Genomic DNA, 26,575 nt, shown 5'->3' with positions numbered 1-26,575 from the left:
CAATTCACCCAGCCTGTAGAAGAAGGGTGGAGGTTTTGTCTTGTTTTGTTGTTGCAGGAGCAGAAGGATGACAGAGACTAAAGGGGGAGGCTGTAGCTTCACATGAGTGTGAGCTGCAGACTGAACCCTTTGGTTGCTAATGTTGAGTCACTGATGTTTGCATTAAGAAAATTGTGTTTTATTAGCTGTGTTTTAATTAAGGTATCACATTATATTGTTGGGAATGTTAAATGCTAAAGTGAAGAAAAGCTTTGATTTCACTCATGACTGAACATGTTATTATTAACCATAGCAGGCCACTGTAAAGAGTCAATTAACTGTTATAGAGGAAAAAAAGGCCAAAAACTCTGTTAATACCTATGAATAACAGGCAATGATAGACTTGTCACATTCAAAATAGAGATATGTAATAACAAACACGGGTCCGTGTCATTTAGGTTCTCCATTGAAATAGTCAATCATTTAGAAAAGTAGAATATATATATATATATATATATATATATATATATATATATATATATATATATATATATATGTCTCAACGCTGTTTCTGAATAATATTAAAAACCTAAAAACTATTGTTGTGGAAGATAGAAGTCACTGTGACAGCCCTCTGACTGTGGAGGACGTTTGTAATCCTATTTCTGCACTTAAGGCCAACAAATCTCCCGGCACAGATGGTTTAACTGCAGAGTTTTATGAATCATTTTCTAATCTCCTGGCTCCGTTCTTACTGCAGCTTTTCATAGGAAGTGTAGAGAATAACATCCTCCCTCCTACTCTTACTCAGGGTCTCATAACACTTATTCCAAAGCCAAACAAAGACTTACTTCTTATTGATAATTGGAGACCCATCTGTCTGCTCAATGATGACTATGAGATTATGGCTTTAGTACTTGCTAACAGAATGAAAGAGTTCTTGGACACAATTATCGATGAGACACAATCAGGCTTTATGAGAAACAGACACCTTTCTAAGAACATGAGACTGGTTTTAGATCTACTTGATTACTCTGATTTGGTATCTGACTATAGCTTCATTCTCTTCCTGGATTTTTAAAAGGCTTTTGATACAATTGAACATCAATTTATTTTCCACTCTTTGGAAAAATTTGGCATTTTTCTGTAAAGCTATCAAAACCTTGTACACGAATGGCAATAGCTCAATTAAAATGATTAAGACTCCACCCCGAGATTTGACCTGTTATACAAGGAATCAGCACAGCTGATAAGGAGCTCATCATCAGCCAGCTAGCTGATGACACCACACTCTTCTTGAAGAATGCAAATCAAATCCGTCCAGCCCTTAGTGTTATTAGTGAAATATGGTATCTAATCAGATTCTTACTCTGGATGGCATTACCTTGGCCTCCAGTAACGCGGTGAGGAACCTTGGAGTCATTTTTGACCAGGACATGTCCTTCAACGCACATATTAAACAAATATGTAAGACTGCTTTCTTCCATTTGCGCAACATCTCTAAAATTAGAAATATCCTGTCTCAGAGTGACGCTGAAAAACTAGTTCATGCATTTATTACTTCCAGGCTGGACTACTGTAATTCATTATTATCAGGATGTCCAAAAAACTCACTGAAAAGCCTTCAGCTAATCCAAAATGCTGCAGCAAGAGTCCTGACAGGGACTAGAAAGAGAGAGCATATTTCTCCTGTTTTGGCTTCCCTTCATTGGCTTCCTGTTAAATCCAGAATTGAATTCAAAATCCTGCTCCTCACATACAAGGTCTTAAATAATCAGGCCCCATCTTATCTTAATGACCTTGTAGTACCATATCACCCTATTAGAGCGCTCCGCTCTCGCTCTGCAGGCCTACTTGTTGTTCCTAGAGTATTTAAAAGTAGAATGGGAGGGAGAGCCTTCAGTTTTCAGGCCCCTCTTCTGTGGAACCAGCTTCCAGTTTGGATTCGGGAGACAGACACTATCTCTACTTTTAAGATTAGGCTTAAAACTTTCCTTTTTTCTAAAGCATATAGTTAGGGCTGGACCAGGTGACCCTGAATCCTCCCTTTGTTATGCTGCAATAGATGTAGGCTGCCGGGGGATTCCCATGATGCATTGAGTTTTTCCTTTCCAGTCACCTTTCTCACTCACTATGTATTAATAGACCTCTCTGCATTGAATCATATCTGTTATTAACCTCTGTCTCTCTTCCACAGCATGTCTTTATCCTGTCTTCCTTCTCTCACCCCAACCGGTCGCAGCAGATGGCCGCCCCTCCCTGAGCCTGGTTCTGCCGGAGGTTTCTTCCTGTTAAAAGGGAGTTTTTCCTTCCCACTGTCGCCAAAGTGCTTGCTCATAGGGGGTCATATGATTGTTGGGTTTTTCTCTGTATCTATGAAGCGCCTTGAGGCGACTTTTGTTGTGATTTGGCGCTATATAAATAAAATTGAATTGAATTGAATTGATTTCTCTGAGGCATCTGCTTTATGTCGAAATCTAAAAAATGTGAATTACTAGCAATTAAAGGCTGCACTGCAAATGCTCTCTGTAACATTTCTGTTAAACAAGAAGTCACATATCCAGGACTGTTAATATCCAAAGACCAAAAGTCAAGATGCTCGTCAAACTTGTCAAACAGTGTTGGGGAATTCTCAATGGTGCTTGGTGCCATACCCTAAGGGACTTTAATGTCACAGGAACTTGGTAACAGCAATAAGAGAATACGTAGTTTATTCCAAGAAGATATCATGTCTCTCCCATATATAGAATATCTTACTGGAACCGACATGTTCCAGATATCACCTGGAAGACAGTCTGGATGATCCCATAAATATCTAATTGTGAACAAGGTGAAGGAAATCTCATATAAAATTCTTCATAAATGTTACCCAGCCAGTCACTATATGGTAACATTTAAAAGAGACATAAATACTAATTGAACTTTCTGTGGGGATCATCCAGAAACTGTGGCACATCTCTTTTGGTTCCTCTACACAGAGATTCTGGAAGAATTTAGCAGTTTTGTTATTGTCTATAGTTTAAGGGAGTTTTCTTTACGATGGCAAAATGTTTTATTCTGTTTCTTTAAGTTCCCCAGGAAGAATGATAAATGTTTTTTTTATAAAAAATTTGTTAATACTTTTAGCTATTTTATATCCATAAATGTAAGTTTATTAATAAAACACCATATTTCTGCCTTTTTATAAGGATATGAATTGTACATACAATCAATTTCAGACTCAACCAACAAAAAGCCTCTCAGAACAATATTTATATTGTAACAGTTGCTATTGTAATGCAGTGTATCACCACATGGCGGCGCCTCGACTTTTGCATCCCGCCGAGGATTCTTCTCTTCTAGCACGTGAACTGTCTCGGAAATCCCCCCAGTTTTGCGGACGCTCGGACGTTTTCTCCAGCCATGGCCGCAGCCTCAGCTCAGGTGGGACCCGACTAATTTCTGGATACCGTGGTGTGCCGCTGCTCCGCTTGGGAGAAAGAAAAAGAGAAGCTGACTCCGCGACGCGAATGGACTCCGTGGATTTGTTATTTGTTGTTGGTTTCGTCTTCTAAGGATTAATTCTTCTGTGGAGAGCCTGGACATGAACATTTCTGCTGCCTTTTCTCTCCCCTTTCCCTCTGCTGAGACTGACTGTAGCACATGTAAGTGATAGCTTGGCCGACTAACCGTTGGTGCTGGTCTTCGGCTCAGTATAACGAAACGACTTAAAACTAATCTTGCATTGAGCTCTAGTGTTGCAGTGTTGCTATTGTAATAACATGGTTCTGATCACTCCAGTCTAATTTCAGTTGTTGGGCGAAATTTTATATGTGGTTTTTCTAAATTTAATCTTGAACGCATTTTTGCAGTTTTGTCTTTCTAGTCTGACCTAACTGACTCTTTTACTGCTAAATCAATAACTGCGCTGTGCCCTGGAGCGGCTTAATTTTTTTGAAATCGCAATGGCACACTGCCCAGACGACTCTGACTCAGACATGGAACTTACCTCGTTACCTATGTGCCAGATAGTTGAAAATGTGACTCCTAGCCTTAGCCAACAAGTGGTGGAGTTAAGAACTGAGGTGAGTAAGCTTAGTGATTGTTTACGTGACTCACTGAACATACAGCAGAGTTTACTAAGGCAGTGGGACCAACTCACAACGGGGAACTCTCCCCCTCCTGCAGTCCCACAGTCTCCTGTTTTCCCAATGGCCACATCGACACCTCATGTTCATGTGATGGACAAAACTGAACCCACCAACAGTACCAATCCGTTCCTGCCCAGCAACCCATTTCAACCTACAAATCCTTTCCTCCCATCTCACTCACTTGAACTCAGCAGCACTTCCAGAGTGATTGCGGCAGCTTTACATCACGCAAAGCTGGAGCCTCCTGTGTATGCTGGGGACGGAAAAGTGCAACCTGAGGAATGGTTAAATGCAGTTGGCACATACAAAGCCTCATTGAACCTAACTGATGGGCAATTGCTAAACGAACTGCCACACTTTCTTGCAAAAGAGCCCAGGAAATGGTTCAAGGCACTGAGCTCCCACATCACATCATGGGCTCAATTCTGTCAACTGTTTAAGACAGTTTTTCTGCCCTCCGACAACCAAGAACGCATCCTGAGAGGAATTTTGGATATTGGATATTGGATTCATGAACAAGAACTTTTACCAGCTTTTTGCCATAATACCAGATTTGTCCTCTCCTTTCATTCTGGGAATGGATTTTATGGCAAGAGCTTCTGTTTCTATTCACATTCCCACTAGAACAGTCTACATTGAGGACATCCCCTGCCCACTCGCAGACAATGAAGAGGACCTTCAAAATGATTACTCACATTCACCTGGAACACTGATGTCTTTGGACTTGGTTCGCTCAGACTTAACAGCCAAACTGTCTGAAGCAAGTCTCTCAGAGAACAACAAGGATGCTTTACTAAATCTGCTCAGCAAGTTTAGCTCCTTGTTTGATGGTCAACTTGGTCGAACAGCTCTCACTGAGCACGCCATAGAGACTGGCAATGCAACACCTGTCAATCTCCCACCCTATCGCACGTCACCTGCTAAGAAACGTGTGATTGAAGAACAAGTGCAACAAATGTTGAAGGACAACATCATTGAACCTTCCACAAGCCCTTGGGCAGCTCCTGTAGTCATTGTAAATAGAGCGGCCACGGAACCAAGGTTTTGTGTGGACTTTTTTTTTTTTTTGCCTGTCCCATTTGGTTCTTTAGCCATCAGAATTGTTGTCTGAAGACCAACAAGGATACCCAATGGATTTACTTTGCCAAATGGATCTTCGTGGCATTGCCGTATTGGTCCATTTGGTCGATCTTTGTTTTTATTATTTATTATATTTTATTTTCAGATGTTACAGACGGGACAGACATCAGTGAGGGATAGGAAAGGGAGAAAGAAAGAGGAAGGAAAGGAAAAACAGAAGGGGAGAGGGACAGTGAGAAAGGGGGAGAAAAAAAATAAAAATCTCCTGGATCACCTGTTGAGAGAAGAATAGAAAACAAGCAAAAAAACAAAGCAACATACTAAACACAACACCATCGCATTAATCTAGCTAAGTGTAAACAGCAGTAAATACTAAATATTCAATGTTGTTGTGCAGCACGCAGGACAGATGTGCTTCGAAGTAGTAGCCAAGAAGGGTGTAATTTAAGTCTACGAGCAGTGAACACCCGTGTGCATACCTGTGTGGATCAGCGTGCTTGTATTCCAAAGGTTTCTCCATGTAACGATCTGCTAGGGAGTGTGGGGGGGGGGCCACAGCCCCGTCCTCCAGGGTATGAAGCAGGTATGGAGGAGATCAAAACTCCAGACATCCAGAGGCCCCCAGAACACAAGAGACCATGGAAAACCAACAGAGGGGCAGCCGCGCCACTGTCCCAGCAAGAGCTGAGGAGAGTCCCAGATGAGGGTTCACTCAGCAGCCGCGGAGCAGAAGCCAGGGGGAGTTGCAGTGACGTGCCTGTGAGCTCCGCCGGCAGCCAGCTGTGCCTGAGTGACCGAGCCCCAGGCCGAGAGGCCGGGGGCACCCCACCTCCGAAATGGTCCGAGCGAGCCCCAGGTTCCAGGCCCCGATAAGTGGCCACCAAGGAGTGAGCCGGTGTGTACCTGGACGCCCACCCCCAGACACAAAGAACCACCAACGCACCGACACCTGAGGGAGTCCGCCACCGGCAGGGGAAGTGGTGGTGGGTGGAGATAGGCCTCCAAACCTTGGAGGGCCTGAGGTGTCCCCAGAGAGGTGGTGTCTGATACCCAACCTGACATATAGACACAGACATACAGGCACACACAGACACAAACATCCATTCCCCCCCTCATGCTCTCATGTGCACTCACTCCACACTCAACCAACGTGGAGACAGACATAAAGAGACGCTGTACACACGATCACACTCCCCAAGCGTACTCTACAAACCGGGTCTAGGTACCCTTGCCCCTGGAGGGGGGAACTGCACCCAGACCCAGGTGGTGTTACCCTTTTCCCTGCAGTGGGGAGAGGCAGACCACCCCGACTCCGTAGCAGCAGGGAGGCCCCACACTCCAGACCGCAGTCGGACGGCCAACTCCTCCTAGCCCTCCCGCTCCAGCAGGCCGCAGAGAATGGGGGTGGGAGAAGACTCCAAACCTCCCTCCACCCGCTCATTGTAGTGTTGATGCATGTGTGTTCTAAGGTGCAATTAAAACCCAGGAGGGCATGGAGCTACCTGCCAGAGAGCAGCAGGTAAGCGCATAGTCCCTCCTGATAGCCCTCAATGTCTAAGTGTATTTAAAATTGAGAGGTGGGCAACGACGCCAGGGGTGAGGTGTACACCCTGATGGTAATATGGACTCGGTGATTGTGCCCACCCCCAAGATCCTATATGTATGTGTAATGAGAGTGTGAATAATGTGAATGTCTAAGTTGTGGGAAAAAATTGAGGCAGAGGCTGTCATGAATCGCTGTGTGGCAGGCAAGCAGGAGTGGTGGACCCAAAATGCAGAACTCAGACACGGAAGTGAAACTTAAGGCGCAGCTTTATTGCTGGGAAAAACCTCGTACAACTAAACTCACCAAAAGAAAACCAAAAGTCAGAACAGCGGAACCAAGGACTGAAACACTGGAAAGAAACACTAAACTGGAGCGGGAGACCAAACACTAGGAACATAGAAGCAGAACACACAGCTAGTTGAGGGTACGACGCGACACTGACACAGAGAAACACAGGGCTTAAATACACAGACGGCAGTAATCAAGGGATGAGAGACAGAAGGGGAACACACCTGGGAGAAATCACAGCTGACGAGACAGGGGAAACGTAACTGAGCACACTCGCATATGACACAAACCTTCACAATAAAACAGGAAACTCAGACACATGGAACCAGGCAAGACATTGAACTAAACAGACAGATTCACAAACAGATGGGGTGACACCATAGACAGAGACAGACTCAAAGGCAGACCAAATATAACACACAGAACTCAAACAATAATAATCATCATCATAAACTAGAAAATGATAACTAAAAGCGCTGGGTCACCGACCCAGGACCATGACAGAGGCAGCCGGAAGGGGACAGAGGGGGGGGTAGCCTCCTCTGCACCCTGGTGACATACCCCTACTCCAAGGCCCTGCATGTGTGGGTGGTTGTGGTGGAGCGGGAAGAGGGAGGCAGCTGGAGATGGGGAGGGAAGGAAGGGAGGGGCAGGTAACCCCTCCCTGGGGCCAGCTCCCCCGCTGACCCCAGTAGGCACTCCCACACTCCGCGACCCGCCAGGGAAAGAGGGCCCAGGCCCATCCAGACCGGGGCCCAGTGCAGCAGCGCCTCCCGGCCCCACAGAGCCCGGGACAGTTCACCCAACCCCACCACAGAGAAAACTGCACCCACCCCACCATCCACTCATCTTCCAGACTACATAAGACAGTAAACGCCCAGGCTGAGATCTTCCTCCACCTCTCCTGTATCTCCCCCTCCTGCAGAGAGAGTCCCTGAAGAGAGGAAAGCTCCTGCAGATGTGACCATCTCCCCCACCAGTTGAAGAGCCCCCCAGGTGGCTCGACGCACCGGCGGCACCCTGCTCCAGGGCTGGGCCCCCATGCACCCACCCGCCCACAACCCCGGCAACACACCAACCAGGACCCAAGCCCCCGAGGCCCGGCCCGGACCCCGGCCCGGGCCCCAGCCCGGAGACGGAGCGCCCCCAGAACCTCACGCCCCCAACCGGACATGACCGCTACCCCGGGTTGAGCCCCCCAAGGAAGATGCCTCCGGGGAACCCCCCGACGCCCTAAGCCTGTCCCTACCCCCACACCAATCACAACAGTGAAGGCGGGACCAAACTATGACCCCCCACCCCCACTAGGTGATGGAGCTGATAAAAGGAGCCCAGAGCAATTGATCTGATGTGGTGGCAGAGGCTGTATCAAGACTAATGTAATCTAATAGATAATTTCTATATTGGTTAGAATTAAGATTATTTTTATTTTTCCAGTTCATGAGGACTGTTTTCTTGGCTATGCATAGGGCAGTGAAAACCATATGGGCTATATTCTTTTCTGAAGTGACATTATCTAAGCTGCCCAACAAACACACTAAGGGGGAAGTTGGAATGTTACATTTCAGACACTTTGATAAGTCTTCACATATCTCGCGCCAAAACTTTTGCACTGGTGGACAGAACCAAAGAGCGTGGATGTAATTGTCTGGTGTATTGCCTTGACAGTGTGAGCAGTTGTCGGAGGATGTAAAGCCCATCTTGAACATCCGATGACCTGTATAGTGCACTCTATGTAGTATTTTGTATTGTATTAATTGCAGACTGGGATTTTTAATTAATTTAAAGGTTTTTAAGCAAATCTCAGACCAGAAGTTTTGGTCTAAGCTGACTGATAAATCTGCTTCCCACTTTGCAATAGGAAGGGATATTGATTCATCTAATTTAGAAAGTGTTCTGTATATTTTAGATAATAATTTGGGGGATTTAAGAGTAAGAAAATGTGCCGCACTTAGTGGTGTTTGTAATTCAACTTGACTGAGGTTAAATTTCTTTTTTACTATGGATTTAATTTGTTGATATTCTAAAAACCTTGTCTTGTTGATCCCATATTGTGCAACTAGTCTGTCAAATGGAATAAATTCTGTTCCCTCTAATATATGTTCTAAGTATTTAATTCCTTTACAACTCCATTCTGGGAAATTAATCATATTATTGTTTTGTAATATGTCAGGGTTATTCCAGATAGGTGTACGTTTGCATGGAATTAATGAAGACTCCGTTATTTTTAGAAACTCCCACCATGCTGTCAGAGAAAAGCTGATGTTGATACTTTTAAAGCATTCATGTCTTTTGATGTTTGAGCTAATAAATGGTAGGTCTGAAATCTCTAGATCCTTGCATAGTGCCTGTTCAACATCTAGCCAGGGCTCAACTAAGAAGGTATGTTTTAACCATTCTGAGATGAACTGAAGCCTGTTGGCTAAGAAGTATTGGTAAAAATTAGGCAGATCTAATCCTCCTCTATCCTTGGTTCTTTGTAGCGTTTTTAAGCTGATACGCGGGGGTTTATCTTTCCAAAGGAATTTGGAAATGTATGAATCCAGAGATCTGAACCAATCTTGTGATGGTTTGTTAGGGATCATCAAAAATAAGTAATTTATTTTTGGCAAGATCATCATTTTTATAGTGGCGACCCTTCCCATGAGTGATATGGGTAAAGATTTCCATCCAGTCAGATCGCCTTCTACTTTCTTTAGAAGTGGGATGTGGTTTAATTTAGTTAAGTCTGAAAGCTTAGGAGAGACATTAATACCTAAATATTTAATATTTCCGGATTGCAGTGGGGCAGAGGAAGAATTATGGAAGGAGCAGTTAATGGGGAGAACTGTAGATTTTGGCCAGTTAATTGAATAATCTGAAACGCTTGAAAACCAGTTTATTAAAGTAATTACCTCAGAGAGGTTGGTTTGTGTGTTTTGCAGAAAAAGCAACACATCATCCGCATAGAGACTGATTTTATGTTCTATGTTCTTACATTTTATGCCCTTAATTGTTGTAGCCTGTCTAAATGTTGCTGCTAGAGGTTCGATAAAAATTGCAAAAAGTGAAGGGGAGAGTGGGCATCCCTGTCTGGTGCCCCTCAGGAGACAGAAGCTGGAGGATGTCTGGTCATTTGTTCTGATACGAGCTGTTGGGGAATTGTATAATATTCTTATCCAGTTTATGAAAGAGTTTCCAAAACCAAATTTGTGTAAAGTTGCGAATAAAAAATTCCAGTTAACTCTGTCAAATGCTTTTTCTGCATCTAGAGATAATATTATGGTTTCGATGTTTTTATCGTATGAGTAGTCTATTAAATTAAGTAATCTACGAGTGTTTGTTGAGGAGTGCCGACCTTTTATGAAACCAGTTTGGTCAGGATGAATTAAGAGGGGGGTCATTTTCTCTAATCTCTTTGAGAGAGCTTTGCAGATTATTTTAAGGTCTACATTTAAAAGAGAGATTGGACGATAGCTTGAGGGAAATAAAGGGTCTTTGCCTGGTTTTAGCAGGAGACTAATGTTGGCAGAATTCATATTTGGTGGTAGTCTGCCATTTTCCTCGATTTCCTGCAACATGCCGTGGAATACTGGTGCCAAAATTGTCCAGAATTCTTTGTAGAATTCTGCAGGGAAACCGTCTGGACCTGGGGCCTTATTATTGGGCATACTTATCAGGGCTTCCTGGAGTTCACTTGGCGTGGACTTTTGAGGGCTCAACCAAGTTACCCGAAAAGACTCTTATCCCCTGCCTCGTGTAGATGAGTCTTTGGACTTTCTGGCAAGAGGAAAGTTTGTCTCGACATTGGACTTAGCGCGAGGCTATTGGCAGATTGCTGTAGCAGAGGACTCGAAGCCTAAAACTGCCTTCATCTCTCACTGCGGTCTCTTCCAGTTTCGGGTGCTGCCCTTTGGGCTCTGCAACGCACCTGCAACTTTTCAGAGACTCATGAACTCTGTGCTTGCTGGCTTCATTTACAAAACGTGCGCAGTCTACCTGGATGACATTGTTATCGCCTCACCTACCTTTGAACAGCACTTAGTGGATCTTGAGGAGGTGCTGGGCAGACTCCAGGCTGCTGGCTTGTCATTGAAGCTCAAAAAGTGCCAATTCTGCCTCGATGAATTCACCTTTCTCGGGTACCGCATCACATCATCAGGTGTTAAGCCCGATCCGGACAAAGTAAAGGCGGTTAAGGAGTTTGATACCCCAACCTCAGTGAAACACGTCCGTCAGTTCCTTGGCTTGACTGGCTATTATCAACGCTTCATTCAGAATTATGCCCGCCATGCCGAACCTCTTCACGCCATCACCAGAAAGGACAATGCTTTCCACTGGGACGACAGCTGTCGAAGGGCCATGGACACTTTGAAGGATCATGTCACATCAGCCCCGATCCTGTCATTTCCAGACTTCAACCGTCCCTTTTCCATTCACGCCGATGCATGTGACATTGGTCTTGGGGCAGTGTTGATGCAAAAGGATGACAAGGGTCGTGAGTACGTTGTGGCTTTTGCTAGTCGCTCCCTTCACAAAGCTGAACTCCCCTACTGCACTTCAGAGAAGGAGTGCCTCGCTGTGATATGGGCTCTGGAACACTTCCGCCCATATGTTGAAGGTGTTCATGTTACTATCTTCACTGACCACAACAGTCTCAGGTGGCTCATGTCTCGTCAAAACCCAACGGGCCGACTTGCCCGCTGGTCACTTCGTTTGCAGGACTTTGATTTCACAATAGTGCACAAACCTGGTGCACAGAACAAAGTTCCCGACGCACTGTCACGCAACCCTTTGCCTCTGACCTGTGACAGGCCGACTGATCTTTTACCAGATCATGCTGTTATGGGCAGCCTGGACATTCGTACTCTGCCCCCCGTCATTCTGGCTGACCGTTCACAATTCAGACAGCTGCAGTTAGACGATCATGTCACAGGTCCACTCCTCAGAGACATTGAAGCAGACTCTCTGAACAGCTCGGACAATGCCACCTTGTTACAGTATGTTGTGTATGACTCTCTTTTGTATCACAGAGAACCCAAGTCCATATGTGCTTTGCACCCTTTGAAAGAGCTGAAACTGTTTGCCCCTACTTCCATGAGAGGCACCTTGCTGGACTATTACCATGACCACCCCACAGCAGGTCACTTGGGTGTTTCTAAGACATTGGCTAGACTGCGTTTTAGGTTTTTCTGGCCCAAAATGGCAGCTGATGTGAAAAGCTATGTGATTTCATGCTCAGTGTGCCAACTCACCAAGCCAAGTCAGAAAAAAGCAGCCAGTCTTATGGTTCCCATTGTCCCCCAGAAACCCTGGGAGTATGTGGGTGTGGATTTTGTTGGGCCACTTCCCCGCACCCCCACTGGTAATGCTTATTTGATCGTGTTTGTTGACTATTTGACTACCGTATTTTCACGACCATAAGACGCACTGTGCTAAAAGGCGCAGTCTCAGTTATGTGTGCCATTACTGTATTTAACACACACATAAGGCGCACTGGATTATAGGGCGCATACAAGTACCGTATGCGTATTTAAAAATAAAGCGGGAGCAAACCTGAGTTCGGTACCTTACTCACATTTTTATTACCAGTAATCGTCATCATCAACAACACACAAGCATACAAGTGTGCGTATTTAAAAATAAAGCAGGAGCAAAACAAAGTTTGGTACTCACATTTTTATCATCAATCAAACCCATCGAAGTCCTCATCCTCTGTGTCTGAATTGAACAGCTGCGCTAAATCTCCATCAAACATTCCAGGTTCACTTTCTTCACTGTCAGAGTCACTTTCCGTGCCGTGCGGCTCCTCGGAAATGATGCCGGCTTTTGCGAAAGCTCGAACAACAGTGCCAGCAGACATATTAGCCCAAGCATCTACAATCCATTGGCAAATTGTGGCGTAACTCGCCCGGCGCTGCCTTCCACTCTTGGTGAAACTGTGGTCTCCATCGGTCATCCATCGCTGGATGTGTTTGTCGCCGATGTGTTTGCTGCACTAGGAGCGGAAGATGGCCAGCTTTTCCTTATAATCCGCTGGAAGTTGCTGCGCTACCATAGTCCTGGTCCGGATGGAAAAATGGCACCGTTTCATAAAAAGTGAAAGTGAAACTGCTTTTAGCCGAATGGTGACCGTCGAAACGCTTCTCCCGCTCGTTCTTTGCTCGATGATCCACCGCTCGAGTCTTTCCTCCAACTCGGGCCACCTCGCCTTATGTCCGCGGAAACTCAGCTGCGTTTTCTTGACCTAGCTTCCTCCATTTGCGAACCATCGATTCGTTAATCTTAAATTCTCTCACCGCTGCTCGATTTCCATGTTCCTCCGCGTAGCTGATGGCCTTCAGTTTAAACTGTGCTTTGTAAGCGTGTCTCTTTGCCATTTTCAGGGTTGTTAAAACAACGATGTCCTGCATAACGCACATACCTGTTCTTTTATACAGGTATGTGCGATAAAGTCAACGCACGCACTTCACCCTTTAGCGTTCTCATGGCGTTCTCTACTACGTCCTCATTACAACACACAGGGCGCACTGCGCTATAGGGCGCGCCGTACTTTTTGAAGAAAACCTAAGACTTTTAAGTGCGCCTTATGGTTGTGAAAATACGGTAAATGGGTTTAAGCCAGTGCTGTCAAAGAAGCTACATCTCAGGTAGCAGCTGGTAAATTCGTCACTGACATTTTTGCTAGGCATGGTACACCCACTTACCTCATTTCTGACAGAGGGTCTCCTTTTGTGAGTGAGCTTTTTGAACATGTTGTTTCTGCCTTAGGCTCGGTGCACAGACTCACTACGGCATATCACCCTCAGACAAATGCTACTGAACGCGTCAACCGGACTCTGAAAACTGCAATCCGCGCTTATGTAGGTGATAAGCACACATCATGGGACAAGTTTCTCCCTCAAATTTGCTTTGCTCTGCGCACCGCCCCCCATGACAGTACAGGTATGACTCCTGCCATGATGCTTTATGGTCGTGAGTTAGACACCCCGCTTGACCTTATCACTCAGCCTTCTACAGCAGGTGTTGATGAACCGGGTGTGCCTTACCCTGAGACTCCCTGCAGGAAGCTCACGACCACGCCAAAGCAGCTTTGGACTATAGCCATGACAGACAAAAACATTACTATGACTTGAGACATCGACATGCCACGTTTCGTGTTGGTGACCTTGTGAGAGTTAAGACGCACCCCAGGTCAGACGCTCAGTCTAACTTTACTGCTAAACTTGCACCACTGTTTCAGGGACCATTGTGTGTATCTCAGAGACTCAGTGATGTTAATTACAAATTCAAATTCAAATTCAAATTTTTATTTGTCACGTACACAGTCATACACAGTACGATATGTAGTGAAATGCTTGGACAACTGCTCGTGACCTAAAGAAAACAAAAAAGGAAAAGGCTATGAATAAGATAGGAAATAAATATGAAAAATTAAAAAGGGTAAATTTAACTAGGAAGGAATAAAATATAAATTAAGGTTAAAAATGAAATAACTGTACAACACACTGGGATAGAATAAGATAAAATATATAAATTAAATTGAAAATAAAATAACTGTACAACAAAATACACAATATAGAACTATATAAGAATGTATGAACAAAATACACAAGAAGTATAAATAAATATATACACAATAACAGCAGCAGTGATTTAAGTGATGAAGTGAAAACAATGTCCAGAATGTCCAGTGTGTGTGTAAGAACTATATGTGTGGGTCAGTACTGTGTGGTGGTGTGATTGTGATTGAGAGACCGTATCGCCTGCGGGAAGAAGCTCCTCCTCAGTCTCTCTGTGTTGGTCTTCAGGGAGCGGAATCGCTTTCCTGACCTCAACAGAGAGAACAGTCTGTTTTTGGGATGGCTGAGGTCCTTCACGATCTTCCTGGCCTTGGTCCAGCACCGCCTGCTGTAGATTGAGTGCAGGTCAGGGAGCTTGGAGCGGATGGTGCGCTCAGCTGATCGCACAACCCTCTGTAGAGCTCGTCTGTCCTGCATGGTGCTGTTCCCGAACCAGGTTAAGATGTTTCCTGTCAGGATGCTCTCTATGGTGCACGAGTAAAAGTTCCTGAGCACCTTGGAGGGCAGTTGGAAGTCTCTCAAGCGTCTGAGGTGGTAGAGACGCTGACGGGCCTTTTTCACCACGGAGTTGATGTGACAGGACCATGACAGGTCCTGCGTGATGTGAACTCCGAGGTATTTGAAGCTGTCCAATCTCTCCACTGGGCACTCGTTGATGACGGGGGTCTGGTAGTTCCTCTCCTGCTTAGTGCTGAAGTCCACTATCAGCTCCTTTGTCTTACTGACGTTTAGAAGGAGGTCCTCTGGCACCAGTTCTCCAGATTCCTAATCTCCTTCAGGTAGGCCGTCTCGTTGTTATCAGAGATCAGGCCCACCACGACGGTGTCGTCAGCAACCCTACAGGCTCACTTGGGTGGACTCCGGTGTGGATGCAGGTGTTTATCATGTTGTGAACATGCAACCGTTCCATACCTGGGACTCTCTCACTTCCAAAGAACATTCTGTTTCATTGCCTGCTGAGAGAGAGACCGCAGAGGGTCTGAACTCCCTGGCCCCCCTGCAGACACTGACATTGACTCTGAGCCATTCCCCTTTGATTTACCGGACATTGACTCTTCTTCTGGTGTGGGCGCTGTTCCAGAGAGTGTTTCACCCAGATCTGTCCAGCACCCAGCTGCTGGTGGACATTACAATCTCAGGCCCAGACGTTGCCCCAGAGTTACGTCTGGCTGGAGCAACAAAAGATGGACTAATGATTTTCACACAACCAGGCTTGATCTGAAGTGAAATGTTTTGGTTAAACCTGTTTGATGCTGTCTATTTGCATTGCTACTTTGAGTCATGCTATGTAGATGTTTCTGTTTGCTCTACTTAATCCAGTTTTATGGCTCTTTCGTGCGTTAAGGTTCATTCTTGGCATTTACTTAGAAAAAAAAAAAAAGAACAAAAGAAAAAAGTGAAAAAAACTAAGAAAACTGATTTTCCACTGTACATATTCGTCTTATTTTCACCAATTTCATTTTTAAATGGTCTTTTGCCCTGTGTGTGTGCACCAATCTTAGCTGTAACCTCTATGTATAGGGTACTGTTAGGTGTGGTGTGTGCTTTTTCGGCTGTGTACGGCTGAGGACAGCCTTTTTCTCACCAGGGGGGGACTATGTAACAGTTGCTATTGTAATGCAGTGTATCACCACATGGCGGCGCCTCCTGTCTCACGACTGGTGTCACCCCCTTTTTGTTCTTCTTCGCACTCCTCCTGTAATGGATGCTCCCGTGTGTACGCGGACTAGTGTGCTCTTTAGTAATGTGTGGTAGAGGTAGCACTTTTATTTTTGATATTGTAAATAAATGAGTACTTTTTGGAAAGTCAGAAGCTGTTGCTCATTCGCTATCCACCTGCACACCTCCGCGGCTGGCTTCATCTCCACTGCACGTTACAATATGTTGATTTTTTTCGCCTACTCATATCATAATTTTTTTACTCCTGGTTCTGTATGTTCATGTTCTGTTCTTTTGTAAACTTCATCTGTTTGTATGTTGTATACTAATTGTGTTTCAATAAAGTTCGATTTAAAAAAAGGTACGTTCTAAACGAAGCTTCAGACGTCACTGATCACGTGACTCTGGCCAAACGAATCAAGCCTCGACACGGTGCTTCTGAAGCAGCGTGTTGATCTTTCTGACACACGCACCGGAGCGTCAGCTTCAAGCGGACCATCACTACCTCTCACATCTAAAGGTGTCAAGGTAACTTTGAACTGAGTTCAGTCAATCTGGAGTTTTTCCAAGTTTTCTGTTGCTCTCTGTGAGAGAAGAGCGTTAAAGGCGGGGCTCTCCAGAGTCCAGCAAAACAGGAAACCACAGCTGGGTGTGTGTAAGTGTGCAAACCAATAGAATGCATCGTGGTGGGGGGGGCATCACGGGTATTGGCAAGAAAAAAATAAAAGAATCGGTCGTACCCATGCTTCCCCGACGTCATGCCAGCGCATATTGGGAAATTCGTAGGCACCGATCGGTTTTCTATCAGCCATTTGCTGGGAGTAAGGGCGCCCTCCGTTTACGAGGTGCTGCTGGCGGCACAGGGAGGAGAGGGCGGGGCGGCGGGGAGTCTCTGGCTGGCTGGAGCGGCATCTAATAACCAACTCGCAAAACAAAATAAAAACAACACAACAAACAGATATTATGATACAGACTTATAATCTGCACCGATGTTTTTTCTAAATTCTATAAAGTGAGCGCGAGAGCCCTCGGTGCGCCTGCGCGCTGCTGAAGTCAAAGTAAACTTTATTGTCATCTCCGCTACAGACAGTCCAGCATATCCGGTTGTTCAGTCTGACGTCACTAGCCGTGTCTGGGTCTAAACTCCGCTGCAGGTCCATATATCAAACGATCACTATGGCATTACTGAGAGTTGAAAAACTGTCTAAAGTCTTTCATCTTTAATAAAATGATCAGCGTTCTGCTCTACCAGGTGTAACAATTGAGTTTAACATCCAGGCATCCATGAAAACGGAATTTATGACATTTAACGGAGTTAGAAGTTAGCAGGAAGTTAGCTCGCTAGCTTCCATCTAAATACAATATAGCATGTCCTGACTGCGGGGTTTTGGAAACAAATTCAAACGTACAGCTCTGCTATCACTTCCAGCATAAATGAAGACAGAAAACTAAACAGCAGTGACGTTTGTAGGGTTACTGAAGTTGGGCTAGCTGGTATATAATGATGTGCTACGTGACCGCTAGCGACACAGCTATGTTAGCATAATATAAACAAGATAACTTTTTTTCCACTCGATAAAAGTTAATGTGAGTGTTCCCGGTGGTCAGGAACAAATGTAATCGCATGGCAGGATGCTGTAAAAGGACCAAACTTCAGCCAGGAGAACAACTGAGATAATCCATCCACAATACGAGGTTAGTCATTCATATACTGCTGCATGGGCTGGGCTGTAGTTACATCCTAAGGTTTTAAAAACTGAGCTTAAATAAATGATTAGCGGTAATAAAAGCCGAGGGAGGTCAACAGTGATCACTGACTGTTTTAGGAGCTTTTTGAGATCAAATAGAAGAAAATACATAATATTAAACATGTTAACAACACAAAAGCTATATTAAACGCAGACTACTTTAGACCCGGAAGTAGGATTCGTCGCGTCATCACTGAACAACCGGATAGAGAGACGAGATGACGAGGCTGCAGTTACAGCGGTGCAAGTAAACAAACAATAAATATAAGAAGAGTAAGAAAATAAATCTACACTTTAGGACTTGGGGTAAAGGATCAATAACAATTTAAATTTATAATTTACAGTTTGATGATTTAAAGTCTCACACAACCCGTCAAAAGGGGCGGGGCCGGCTGCTTCCAAGTAGAGCACATTTCATTTATAATGATGTAAATCCAAGCCCATCATGGATTCACGATCTGAATCCTGGGTTGTGTGAAATCCCAGAAATCAACCTTAGACAAAGTGAATCTGTGAACTAAGGTGTAGGTCTGTTAGGTTAATTGTGCTGATCCTCGGGTTGGGGGATTTGTGTTTGTACTGGAGCGCAAAATTCAAACCAATGGAAGATGGACAACAAAAGTTCAAAGCCATCAGGTGCTCAGGTTAGAAAAAAGAGAAAAGATGCAGGTAAGCAGACGTGTGATTGGATAATGGCAGCTCATCCTGAACCAATCAGACTAAACTCCAAACAATACATTATGTTACAGATTTTAATATTAATTAGTCATTGTTACTTGTTGATTTGTCCTTTTCTCATTGTGTGACGAATTATGACGACTGTTTGGTAGCTGTTATTGTCTCTCTCTCTCTCTTCATGTGTGTTTCTCTGGTGAAACAATAGTTTTGTGTTAATGTTAGGGCTGCACGATTTTGCATAAAATGAGAATCACGATTTTTTGGCTTAGAATTGAGATCATGATTCTCTCATAACAATAAATAAACATAAAACAACAAATGTCTCACGTTTTGTTGTTGCAGCAAAATGTTGTCCTGCTTGAAATTCCGTCTCCACCGTTGCTCGACGCTGCGTGTACAGAGCAGGTAGTGCAACAATAGAAAAATAGTTGCGGGACGGCACTGTGTAGCGTTTGTCTAGGGTGTTGATCGTTTTCCTAAATCCCTCGTTTTGCACAGTGTTGATGGAGCCATATCTTTGGTCAGGTGATAAGTGATAGCCTCCGTGATGTCTTTGTGCCTGCGGGAGTTCGACGTGTATAGGGAAGCGCTGTATAAGGTTCCCGTTATTGATGTTTGGGTGGTTGACCGGGACGGATTTTCTCCTGTCACTTTCTCGTCATCCCTGACGTGCTCTCCGTTGTTTTTTCCCTGCTAATTTTAGCATCACACGGCACAGCTTCTGTATCACGTGGTATAAGGCTCCGCCCTTGTCATTTGTTGAGCAGGAAGAGTGAGCGCTTGTTTTCATGCAGAGTACGTCCCGGATCAAAATGTGAAGTTTTTCAAATCCCCACTTCTTTAGTTAATATCATTTCAGTCTCAGACAATCTCGTTTCTCTTACAGAGGTTGAATGCACCTTTTGCGGATGGCGGTACCACACAGTGTGCGTGGACTTCCCCTGCACAGAAGGCAACTACAAATGCTGTGAATGCTAAATAAACAGAAACAAATGATCCCTGTTGTCTTTGCTTGATGATTGGTTTGAGTCTTGACAATCCACATTGCTGGCGTTGCATCTTTCAATGGCAGCAATGGCAGGTATCAGTGCTCAAACCTTTTGTGTTTGTTTCCAACAAGTTGCCCACCTCGGGAAACAAAAATGTGTTCTTTTACTTGTCAGATGAACATATGAGACACTTTGACTCTTCAGTGCAGTGTGGAGCCTAACAAAGATCTGTTTTGTGTCCCAGCTGATCAGCAGGAGGAGGAGAGTCTGACGGAGCAGCAGAGGAACATTTTCAGCTACTTGGACTCAGCTCAGCCACTACAGAGGAAACAATGAGCTCAACACAGAAGGTGACCGACAGAGCAGGACCATATGACCAAAGATATTTATCACCATATACATTTGAACATTTGCCATAACGATGTAGCTGACGATAGAATTGACACCAGACAAAATACTTTACAGCTGCACAACTTTATTAAAAACCCATCAATGTATTTTCACTGAAACAAGCAGCTGTTGTTTATGTGCATTAAAGTTATATAAAAATGTAACAGTGCAAATGCAAATTCCTCGCTGACAGTTTAACCAAAAGGCGTTTCCAGTGGAAACTGGCCGACACATCCTGAGCATAACCATGTATAATATCCACTAAACTTCAGAAGAGGTTATACAGTCGTGGCCAAAAGGTTTGAGAATTGCATAAATATTGGAACCTGGAGAAGTTGCTGCTTAAGTTTTTATAATAGCATTTTGCCTGCACTCCAGAATGTTATGAGGAGTGATCAGATGAACTGCATCGTCCTTCTTTGCCATGAAAACGAACTTAATCCCCAAAAAGCCTTACCACTGCATTTCATTGCTGTCATCAAAGGACCTGCTGAGACCATTTCAGTGATCGTCTTCTTAACTCAGGTGAGAATGTTGGCGAGCACGAGGCTGGAGATCATCATGGCTCCCGATTCAGGTTCTGCAGCTTTAAAGTCCTCAAGGGCCGCGTACTCAAAGACCGCTAAGGCCGAAGTGCGGGGCTCGTAGGCTCGTGAAATGGGACGTCTAGCCTCCGTCGCGCTGACCAGGTTGCCTAGCAACCATGATACTAACAGCTGGAAACGTTTCATACAGCTTTGTTTGACAGAAATGAAGGAGAACATATTTAGTTCATTTGTTTCTACATGAGCTCTGTGTGATTTGATGAGTATCTGAGGCTGAGACCACAGGACTGTGAAACATGATTGTTGGGCTTCATTTCTGTGCTGAACAGTCGTTTAAGATTAGCTGTAAATAACAATTAGCTGATGTTGTTCATGAGACTAAAGTCATCTCACTGTGGTAATGTAAATATAATATGGCCAATATTATAGTTATTATATTAATCACTTCACTCACAGACAAGTATCTGTGACAGTGTGTATATAGATGTATCATATATAAGAGACAAATATTGTTCATTTAATATGTTGGTACTAAATGTGGCTCAGTGCTTACATATATGTGTAAAAAGCAAATGTAGGAGCTGTGATAACTGTGTCTGATAGAATGAAGAGTAGACTGATATATGAAATATTCCTTTATTGGGTGAGAAAATCAGACCATGTCATAACTGCTGTAAGTCACACAGAATAGATATCAGAGCCTTAAACAGGCTGACTTCTGCTAAATGGGTCAAACTGGGCAGAAAGTCTACAAACACATAACATCCTTATAGAATATGATGTAACACTATAGATCAACTTAGCTCAGAATATATAAAGCATATAAACAGTTACAGCAATATGATGCAACAAACACAGCAGCTACTGATCCAAAATACTCAAAGCTTCATAGAACTGAAACAAACATTTATTTTAGCTCCATCCTGCTGCTGATACATACTTTAGGTTTCTGAACATTAAACTTGTTGCTGCCTTTCATAGTGTGTAACTTGAAGGCCCTGAGTACTTTCTCCCACACTGGAAACACTGGGATGATCACATTATTTGAACATTACCTAATAAGACTGATTCAGCACAGACAGTTATGTTAAACTTTCCTAGCAGTCCTTCACAAACAGGGAACAGTCTGTCTATTCTCTCCATCTGTCAGCTGCTGCTGGCTCTTCCTCCTCCTCTTCCTCACACACTGCTGAGTTTGTCCTGGTGGATCATCAGGGCTGCAAAGCCTCACAGATGATGTGCAGCAGTGGCTCCCTCAGTCTGTCCTCACTCTGGACACTTGCAGTCGTCACACATGGAAATCAAATGTGTGATAAGCTGCAGGATTCAAACACAAGTGTAACTTATAAACACATGTTCATACTTTTATTCCACAATCAGAGAGAAAGAAACAGAGAGAGAGTGCAGGACAGACAGACAGGTGACAGTCTCAGGTGTACACACTGCTACACAACATCACCAGAGAAGCAGGATTTAGTGTTTGTGTTATTACGAGTGTAAACAAGAAGAGTTCCAGATGGTGCAGTGGACACATGTGTGACTGCTGTGATTAAAGCATCTTTCTTTCAGCTTAACGAGTGAACCGTCAGCTCGTTCAAACACACGTTAAAGTGCGTTTGGCTCGACACCACCGAACAGAGGCAGCAATATAACACAGCTAACATTAACAGTGCAGTGGATCCTGCTTGTGCCGTGATGTTCAGGACTGCAAACCGAGCAGCATCACTGACTTTCAGCTTGTTGTGTTTGTGGATATATGACTGACTTTAATTATCCACAAAATCATCACATTCTCTGTCAGATTAAGGTCGACTATCTAACGGCGTATATTTAAAGGCTTTAAAACCAAGTAAACGCTGAAAGTACAAACATCACTAATGTCACATAACTCTGCCGACAAGGCATAGCTATGGCTATGAAATGCTCTTTGTGTATCACTTCTTCATTATGAAAGATGTCATTAATGCACTAGTAATGTCTCATCTGGAGTATTGTTCAATCATTTGGTCAGCAGCTAATAAGACAGATCTTAACAGACTTCAGTTAGTCCAGAATAAGGCGTCCAGATTAGTGTGAAGATGTTCATACTATACTAATATTGATAAAATGCATAATAACCTTTCTTGGCTTCCTGTACAGGCTAAAATAGGCTAAAAATTAGAGAAAATAATGTGTGTGTGTGTGTGTGTGTGTGTGTGTGTGTGTGTGTGTGTGTGTGTGTGTGTGTGTGTGTGCGCGCATGATTTTAGTGTTTGAACAGTCATGAATTATCTTTAACAGCAGGTTGGATGTAATGTGTTAGAACTACCAGCAGGTGGGGATAAGAGACCTTTAAGGTGTTTGGTGCCACGCTCCACCTTCAGGTTTAAAACTAGTGTTAATGGAGTTTGAAGGTTGAGTTTGTTCCACGACTGCATTTCACTCACTGCCTCTGTTTGTATCTCTGTCACTGCAGGACCAACATGGAGCCAGAAGTCAGCGCTCTCAGGAGGCCGACAAACCTCACAGAAGAAAGGGAGAGAAAAAAACACACCTGTGACGAGTGTGGGAAGGGTTTTACTGTGAGGGCTAAACTAAAACGGCATCAGGTCATCCACACTGGAGAGAGACCGTTCAGCTGTGACTTGTGTGGAAATTCTTTTTCCTTGAAGGATTCCCTAAAAAAACACCAACTCATCCACAGTGGAGTTAAAGCGTACAGCTGTGATCAGTGTGGCAGAGCTTTTACTCGCAGTAGCCACTTACAGAGTCATCTAGTTACCCACTCTGGAATTAAGGCATACAGCTGTGACGAGTGTGGAAAGTCTTTTTCCTTGAAGGGTTACCTAAAACAACACCAACTCATCCACAGTGGAGTTAAAGTGTACAGCTGTGATCAGTGTGGCAGAGCTTTTACTCACAGTAGCCACTTACAGAAGCATCTAGTTACCCACTCTGGAATTAAGGCATACAGCTGTGACATCTGTGGAAAAACTTTCAGCCAGAGAGAGAGCCGAAATACACACCTACGCATTCACACTAGACATGATGTGTACTGCTGTGAACAGTGTGGCAAATACTTTACAACAGACGCACAGTTACAACAACACATGTTTACCCACACTGAGGAGAGACCTTATCGATGTGACCTGTGTGAGAAGACTTTTAAATCTCCACATGACCTGAGACGACACCAACAGATCCACACCAGAAAGAGACTCTACAAGTGCAGCTACTGTGAGAGAAGCTTCTCACAGTCAGGTCATCGTAACATTCATGAACGTACACACATGGAAGGAAACTACAGCTGTGACCAGTGTGACAAGAGCTTCAGGAATCTGAGTTCATACTCTGCACACAAACGATCCCACGTTACTAATAAACTGTTTCACTGTTACCAATGTGCCCAAACATTCACCTCATTGTCTGCTCTGTGCAAACATCAGCGCCATCACTCAGGGCTGAAATCACTCCCATCACTGGATCACAGTGAATCTGAAGACACAGAAAGATCCTCTGGTTTCTGTGTCAGACTCAAAAAGCTTGAGATCAGGCTCCACAGAGTTCAGATAGAATCATTTAAACTTGTGTTGAACTGAACTGGTTGCTGGGCTGAACTTCTACATAATACAGATCTACATGGGATCTTCTTTTCTGTTGTTTTACTGAGTCAGTTTTGTCCTTTTTTCTCTGTCCTGGTTTTGCTCGTCTGTAAATGATTGAAACTCAGTCAAATAGTTCATTGTTCTCCAGCAAAACGTTTTGGAAACTCATGTTTAACCTTTAAAACTCTGACATGTTTTAGCACACAAGGCTTCATCGGGGAGTTCACTCATGATTGGACCATGAGAACAAAGGTTTTTAGTTCTTTCAAAGAGAGTCTTGGAGATGTTTGATGTTTCTGTTTTTCTGAAACCACCTGAAAGAAAAACTATTTTTCTTGCTTCATGTAGTGTGGAAGTTTTTAATGTTTCTTCATCTGTTATGTTCTTGAATGTGTTCACGTGAAGATGGTATAAATAAACTGTTGTCAGAGATTTACAGTTATCAAACAGTTAGGTGAATAAACAACACTGAGACACTTGGAGACGGTTAACGTGCTGCACGGGTGAGGGCTCAGAGAGGACTCACACCGAGCTGCAGTAGTCGTTTATTATTTATAGCAGGGTGAAACAAGCATAGCAGTTTCCTCTAATTTTGCGCGCGTGTGTGTGTGTGTGTGTGTGTGTGTGTGTGTGTGTGTGTGTGCGTGTGTGTGTGTAAGTTCGTATAAATGTCATAGGGTGAACTTCCTCTTTCTATAAACAGAGCGAGTAGTACATTTTGTTCTTTTCCTATTAAGAGTAAAATATGAACATGTACTTTAATGCAACATAAAACTCATAAAAGCGTTTCTTCTTTAACATCCCCTCCTGATGTTAATATTTTTCACTTAATCATACTTTATTATCAGCCAACAATCACTTGCTTATAACATTTTCAATTGTAGCATCATTCAGTATGTGTGTGTGTGTTTCTATACTAAATCTTCTTCATCCGGTTCATCTTCTAGTGGCAGTCCAACATAGGTAATTACTGTGGCCTGTACCATTTTGTCAATCATGGATCTTATGCATGGTAGGATACATGTAGAAAACAAGCACAATAATAGAAGCAGAACTCCTATCAGTACGAGTCCTTTTATCACGAGGGTCTTCCAGCTGCCACTCAGCAGCCAGGTCAGCCAGTCCTCATTGTTCGTGACATAGTCTTGTTGCTGCGCATTACTCAGTTGTCGCAACTTGTCTAGGGCGGTGGTCATGGTCAAGGAGTGCACGTTGTCCGGGATATAGGTGCAACAAGTGGTGTTGAATAAGACACAGAGGCCCCCTCTCTCAGCGAGAATCATGTCCAGGGCGACCCTGTGTTGCATGACCACTATTCTGATCGCGTCGATTTCCTCATTCTGAGCCTTATTTATCTTTGTTGAGCTGTTCAGGAAAAGTCCAAATCGGTAGTCAAGAGTCTCAATTCTTAACGTGTTTTTTCCAGTTCCGACCCAAGGGAACAGTGAGTGCAGGACCTTCTGTCCGGTGGTCCACAACTTGAACTCCGCTGGTACATCACTGCCCCAGATTGGGTCATGGGGTTGCACGTCATCAGTGTTCCTCTTGCGTCGTGGTTGGTTCTGATGGAATACTCTGAAGGTGTGGTCTGACACTAAAATTAGGGCGCAGAGTCCGGTACAAGAAAAGCTCACAACTAAGACAAAACTGCTCCTGCAAGGAAAGCTCACTGTTATGCATGCAAGGTGACCAGCTCTAGGTGAGAAGACATTTAAATCTCACACTTGTTCTGCTGCATTTTTGAAGCTCAATTCCAGGAACAGATCGCAGGGTTCATTTTTATATACACTGCAACTGCCATGAGGACAGGGCCATTTTTTTGTTGTTGTTTGTTTTTCCTTTTGCTCTGTGCAGCATTTTGGCAGCATTTTTAAATTTCTCTTTGTATTTTTTCTTTCTTTTACTAGTGAAGAGATGTAGCGTGAACAGTTATACAGTCTAAATATCCCATATGGGTCGTGTGAAATGGTGTTTTCAGTTTCATTCAGTTGAAGTAAAGAACGTTGAATATTTCTAAGTGTGCTGTTTTGAACCAACATGTCACAGTATGATCAGTGCTGTAATTTTTGACAGTCACTGTATCAATGTTATTTTTGCATCTCTTGAATAAAGGTTTTGACCTGCAAGTGCTAATTTCTTTAGTTATTGGGGTAAAATGGGTAATGTTAATAGGAAGGTGTTTGCCAATTCAGTAACCTAATTTAATGTTAATGGAAACTAACATTATCTCAAATTGTTTAGTTATAATTGTTGTTTAACTGAATCTTGATTTTTGATCTTGATTTGTTCTTTCCCAACATTTTTCAAAAGAAACAGTCTAATTTCTTTGCTGTGATTGATTCCAGAGAACACGGAAGAACTGACATTATTTAACTGTTGATTTATGTAGATTCAGTG

General features: G+C 43.8%; 2 protein-coding genes across 2 annotated transcripts in view; one reads left to right on the top strand and one right to left on the bottom strand.

Annotated features, from left to right (window-relative positions):
- The window catches only part of LOC309702333 (uncharacterized protein), a 29,663-nt gene extending 4,056 nt beyond the window's left edge, over positions 1 to 25,607 (top strand). The window contains exon 2 of the mRNA XM_082527014.1: positions 23,050 to 25,607. Within this exon, the coding sequence (XP_082383140.1) occupies positions 23,057 to 24,172 (1,116 nt within the window). The 5' untranslated portion in view covers positions 23,050 to 23,056 and the 3' untranslated portion in view covers positions 24,173 to 25,607. The remainder of the gene's footprint in view (positions 1 to 23,049) is intronic.
- Positions 1 to 26,575, bottom strand: part of LOC309700452 (protein NLRC3-like) — a gene marked incomplete at its 3' end in the record, with an annotated part of 173,109 nt that overhangs the window by 111,163 nt on the left and 35,371 nt on the right. The window lies entirely within an intron of this gene.

Source organism: Aulonocara stuartgranti (genome assembly GCF_965226115.1).
Source record: "Aulonocara stuartgranti genome assembly, chromosome: 3".
In the NCBI taxonomy this organism is placed as follows: domain Eukaryota; kingdom Metazoa; phylum Chordata; class Actinopteri; order Cichliformes; family Cichlidae; genus Aulonocara; species Aulonocara stuartgranti.
This window is presented reverse-complemented; position numbering and strand designations above follow the sequence as displayed.